Raw genomic sequence first — 5705 nt, 5'->3', positions numbered from 1 at the left:
TGGGTGTCGGCACAGTTCATTGCATGTAATGTGGTACTCGTCCACATCAGCGCGATTGAGAGATCACTAAACACACTCCCTGTTTCCAGCGCAGATTTGAACTCGCAACCTCATGATTTGCAGGCAAACCTACAAACCAATCGGCTTTACGCGTTGGTCAGCAGCAGTCAATGCAGTGGAATTATCATACCAGTTCACCCACACCGAAGAAATTCAAGGCATGACCGTCGGCCAGCATGAAGATCACGGTTTCCGTATTTTGGGATAATGTTGACTCTTGTTGCGTACGAAAAGGACGATGGCATATTCTCCAGACATTACGGACAACGGGAACAGATTAGGTGGGAACGACATTTATTAGGGAGACGAAGAGACAGAGACCAAGACGAACAAAACGATACATTGTGGAAGAGAGCGACAAGAGGGAGATCACTTGAAGTGAGGGCGGCAAGATAAAGGGCCTGGGTGGCTATGGCAAATACGGGCGCGCAAGTAGCTACCCAGGCCAAAGGAACAAAGGTGACGAAAGGAGACAAAAGGTGAGTACGACGTAGAATGAGGTGCATGAAGGCCAGCTTAGAAAGGTTGTACGGGAGGAGGTACCTAACAATAACAATGAAAATGTACGAGAGGTGGTGATCAAACACTGATAATCATTGATCAAGACAGAAAAATGCATTTCCCAGCAAGTACAACCAGCATGCTACACAAGCGGAGCAACAATCCAGGAGGCTGTGATTTTCAGCTCGTTGCTCCCTCTGATTGGTCACGTAAACCAAGGAGATATGCTTTGTACCGCTGATTCAAACTGTGCGGCAGTTTGTCCACAGCCTCTTCTTCAGCAACCTCGACAAAGACTTGCATGGCCAGCTCCAGCAAGGTTAGGGGTGTTGTGCGCACTCTAACAACGTACTGGCAAGGTTCCGCCCTCTCCGACTGTCTGAATCCACCCACAATGTAGACATCGCCACGCCGATCGCAACACGCCGTGTGCCACATTCGATGCTCCAGGACCAGTGGCGGATTGATACGAGACCAATGAAGATGCTCTGTGTCAAATGCATACAAGTCATCCAATACCAGGTTAGCATTGTCGCAGCCACCGCACAAGATTAGAAGAGAATCAGAGCTTGCAGTCAGTGTTGACCATGATCTTCCAGAAGGAACGTCACCTGTCGCGGCCAATGTTCCGCTCCATTCGTGCTCTTCCAGGTGCAGACGGTGGATGTCACTTCGCCGACCCGCCATACAGCCACCACCAAAGACATACGCGCACTGCTGAGCCACTGTCACACTGCATGCAGCACGTGGCGTTGGTGGTTGCCCTCTATAACGGACCTCAGACCATGAGCACTTGCCAGTTGTGGGATAATCTTGCGTTTCTAGAACATGCACAGCGTTATTCCAGTACGTGCTTACCTGTTGACCGGAAATATCATTCACGTAGCCACCACCAGTCCTAGCCACGTAAGAGGCTTGTGATTGTACGTGGCGATTGGTTGAGTCAATCGGCGGCGCTGCATTTTCCGGCAGACCGTGTCCATAGCCAGCAAAGACGACGATAGCAGTGCCGAATGCGCATGCACCAAACTTGTCCTTGCCCGGCGGTGCATCACCCGTCACATCTACAGAATACCATTTCATGGCGGTGGTATCCAGACGGTACACATCACTCGTATAGCTGATGTTCGAGTTCTCCTTGGTCATCCCTCCGACACAGAAGATATCGTCTCCGATTGCCACAGCTGAACAGCCACTTCGGCGACCAAGATCTCGCGATCCTGGCTCGTTAGATTCGCTGGCGATTACAGCTGATTGGGTGGGAAGGATCAAAGCATTGGAGTCTCTGGTCATGGAATCACCACCGCCACTACTTGTGCATTCCGCTGCAGTTTCAATTTTATGAACACCGCATCCACACGACGTGTGGAAGGTTAGCGGCGTGTAGATTATGTTATGCAGTACACAGCTTCCAGCATTGCTGCCGCCAATTTCTTTCTTGCCGATCTTTTCGTCGCCTATATCTTGCACCCGGGCATCTCGCACAGCGCGTACTGACATTGTTGAGCGTATTCACACTATCGCCTGGTACAGAACAAAAAGAAGGAAACAGGATGAAGTCAACAGAGCGGCGATCAGTGCACATAAGTCAGTAGTCTACAGTAGTTCTTGTAAGCTGGGATTTTTTTTCTTTTCTTTTTCCGCCATTTGCCTACTATACTTCTTTTTCGTCTTGGGGGCTAGTTGGACAAGGCCGGGCCGGGGAACTAGCCATGTAGGGGCGTGAGCCCACCTTTCGGCACCGGGAGTTACAGCTTGCTCGACTCGACTCTACTGAGTGAAGAGGGCCCACACCTTGATCACACATCATGGGGATTATAATTATTTCCGAATGCTGTCTCCATATCAACATGTTCGGCGTAGTTTCCCAACTCTTGACCACTTTTTTTGTAGCGAAATGCATGATTTAGTGAATTTTTTGAATTGGTGTACACGCATGCATGAATGGAAGTTTCTACTGATACAACCTCTTGTTCCCTCTATGTTCTTCCGCCTTTTTCTGGCTCGCTCGAAGTAAGTTGGCTTCTGACAACTGGGTCTTCGATTTCACTTTTCCTGGTTTTTTTCCGAATGTTACCTAAGCTTGGTGTGTTTTGTGTTTACTGTAGACCACCATTTGTTTTTGTTTTCCTCTGAAGTCTTCCACTCGCAATTATGGAGTCGCAAGATGTTCAATCCATCCTCGATACCCTCGCCAAGCTGAGCGGAAGCATAGAGAGCCTAATAGAGACCATCGGTTCCGACCTCTCCAAGGTTGCTGAACACGTTTCAGTCTTGGACTCTTCGGCATGGAGTGCCACTGACGTAAAATCGGTGCGGAGTACCTCTTGTTTGTCCACGGCACGGAGAGCCAGTAGTTCATTCGCTGAAGCCGGTGACGACATTGCTTTACCACGAATGATATCCTGAAAGCTACTGACTGGAGCTCCCAGTCCGTCTTCCAAAAGTTCTACTACAAACCACACAGCGTGATGATAAGTATGCTCAGGCTGTTCTCTCGAAGCTGTCAACCACTGGCAGAGAGCTACAAAATCACGTTGATAACTTGATATGGAGACAGAATGGCTCAGACCAACGCAGTAGTTGCCAGCTATTCTGAATTATACGAAAAATGTGATGTCGAACATATCAATGTCCCAACCCTGACCCTCTCTGTATGAGTCTGTTGATGTGTGCCGAGGCTCACAGTCTAAAAGGCTGAAGACTGACAGAGAGGGAACAAGGGTTTTTATCAGTAGAAACTGCCGTTCACGCATGCGTGGACACCAACAATAAAACAAAAAATCGTGAAATTCACTACAAAAAAAGCTGTCAAGAGTTGGGAAACTAGGCCAAACACGTTCATATGTTTGACATCACATTCTTCATATAATGGGCCATTCACTCTGCGCCCAACACGTGGCGTATGTGACATTTTCTTCCGAATACTGCGAATAGCCATAACATGGAAAGTGGCGGGAAAATCGAACGCCGAATACGAAAACGTAGACGAAGTATCCAGACCCCTGTACTGAGATTCGTTCTGTCATTCCAGGCAGTTTGTGTCCAAATGAAGCTGTACCAGCAGTGTGTACATGCCTGTGTGAATGCATTTAAAAAAAATTCTTTTACTATTATTCACAAACCCAACTCGTAAATAAAATAATAATTATGTCACCAAACACAAACAGCTACTGAGTAGGGGCTGCTGCACTGGGTAGTAGTGATGGTGAGATACCAGGGGTTCCACCCTTGCATGAAAAACACATCTGCCAGTACCGTGGAATTCCAAAACGTGTATTGGAACGTAGCATGAATACATGTACATTGACTAGCCTATAGTACAAAATAGCTGGCAACCACTGTGTGGTCTGAGCCATTCCGTAATTTTGCAGTCAGATGTCCGACTGCGGGGCTCGAACCCGCGACCTCTCAGGTCGCAGGCAAGTGCAGTACTGTAAAAGCAAATATTCTAACAAGGCGCATATAACGATTTCCCAAAATTGACTGGTTAACGTGAAGCAAAGGTAACGATTCGCACGCATTCTCAATGCTCGATAGAACAGTTTATGTCTCGATTTCTATGTTAACTACAGATTTCTCCTCGTTAACTCGATAGAATTAGCACTTCATTATATAATATGTATATATGGCTTTTACAGTACCCAATGTGCTACTGGGGAGCCCAGGCGTGTAGCCGGCAGTGTTTCCAGGTTGCCTGGAAACCACCTCCGGGGTTGCAGCGCTGATGCTGAAACCTTTGAAAGCTACAGTACAACTCTCCTGAGTGCATGCATATGTCGTCACCGAAAGTACAAAGTGACGGTGCGGTACATGCCGCACGCATGCACTTGAGTGAGGTGTGAATCTCATTAATGACCGTAGTTGTCCAGGTAGTTAGTGCGGCACGAAGCACTTGCAAAGTAGCATGCACTGTAAAATTTCTCTTTCATGCTGCGTTTCCTATTACAAAATGTCTTGGATGCGAACGAACCACAACACACTGACAATCATATGTGACTTCAGTAGTGTGCCGGTAAAGTTCCAGATTGGGCCTCTGAGGAGCTTGGAATTTGAAGCGGATACCCTAGAGGCCGATGCACAGTACAACTTGTTGCGACGCGACGCACGATTTGCGACAGCGACACACGGTTCACAATATTTTTGGTGTTTTGAAACATCCGTAGGCACTAGTAGCATGATCTTTTCGACAGGGCTCTGCCCCTGCCCACCCCCGCAAGGGGATCTGGCCCTTGCCCCCCGCGCCGGAGGACTCCCCGGACCCCATCTGGAAGCCACCTCCCAAACCCTTCCGCCGCTACGTGCCAGGTCAGCCCCAAAGCTAGGCTTGATTCCGTTTCTCCAAGACGTAGGGAATTAGCAGTCATGTCCCAGCCTACAGTCCATTCACGAAAAGATGGGCCCTGGCTCTGGAGAGCTCCCGCATTAGGTGATTTTTCAAGATTTTATCGTACACAGTGCAGTGCTGTGAAATTTGAAATTTGAAAAAGGGTCCAAAAAGGGTACCTGAACTGGGGTTCGAACCGTACAGTGCACTGTTGCAGGCAGTGTCAAACGGCCTGGATTTTGATAGGTTTTCCCAATTCAGTGCTCTTGGGGCAAAACCTGGCCGAAATCCTATTCTTGCTATGACTTGCTTTTTGGAGAAATAGACTTCAGAAACATAATTGGAAGAGGATTCCATATAGGGGATTGCAGAAAAAATTCAAAAAAACTCAACGTTTGACCCATTTATGGCCAAAAGCTAGAAGTCCATCTTTTTCTGAATGGACTGTATAGGCTAGTCGCTCAGATCACGTTAGCCATAATATTTTACTACTTGCCTCCAGGGTTGTGCCTCGTGATTCCCATTCGCCAGCTCAGCCGCTGAAACAAAGCAAAAAAAAAAGATTTTACACACATTTCAGAAACAATGAGTCGGTAGCTGTATTCCACACGAACACTCAACACCTAGCCCTGGACACCTTCAAGGCGGCAGCAGTACCTTACGCAATTGGTCACCGACTGTACCTGATGCAACAGTTTGACAATGGATCCGTACTATTGATCTCCAGCTAGCATTTCCACTGCATACGCACTGTACTTCTCTCTCTCTCTTTTTTCTTCCCAGGCCTAGCGCTGATATTATACGTGTAGCGCCTAAG

The 5705-nt window shown here is 47.8% G+C and overlaps 1 protein-coding gene across 3 annotated transcripts; it reads right to left on the bottom strand.

The window, feature by feature from the left end:
* Window positions 1-227: 227 nt before the first annotated feature.
* LOC135815757 (kelch domain-containing protein 2-like) lies at window positions 228-5705 on the bottom strand. Of its 3 annotated transcripts, none has more exons than XM_065329097.1 (3): window positions 5572-5705; window positions 5385-5427; window positions 228-2085 (listed from the first exon to the last, which is right to left on the bottom strand). In XM_065329097.1, exon 3 carries the CDS (start codon window positions 2059-2061, stop codon window positions 742-744), a length of 1320 nt encoding a protein of 439 aa, XP_065185169.1. In that variant the 5' UTR covers window positions 2062-2085; window positions 5385-5427; window positions 5572-5705; the 3' UTR covers window positions 228-741. The 3 variants fall into 3 exon arrangements, with proteins under 3 accessions (XP_065185169.1, XP_065185168.1, XP_065185167.1); XM_065329096.1 differs by having other exon boundaries at window positions 5546-5693; XM_065329095.1 differs by having other exon boundaries at window positions 5385-5693.

The sequence above is a fragment of the Sycon ciliatum genome, chromosome 4 (assembly GCF_964019385.1).
Source record: "Sycon ciliatum chromosome 4, ocSycCili1.1, whole genome shotgun sequence".
Classification (NCBI taxonomy): domain Eukaryota; kingdom Metazoa; phylum Porifera; class Calcarea; order Leucosolenida; family Sycettidae; genus Sycon; species Sycon ciliatum.
This window is presented reverse-complemented; position numbering and strand designations above follow the sequence as displayed.

Excerpts from the sequence above, each read along its gene's own strand:
- LOC135815757 (XM_065329097.1), bottom strand. The coding sequence starts at position 2,061 with ATGTCAGTACGCGCTGTGCGAGATGCCCGGGTGCAAGATATAGGCGAC.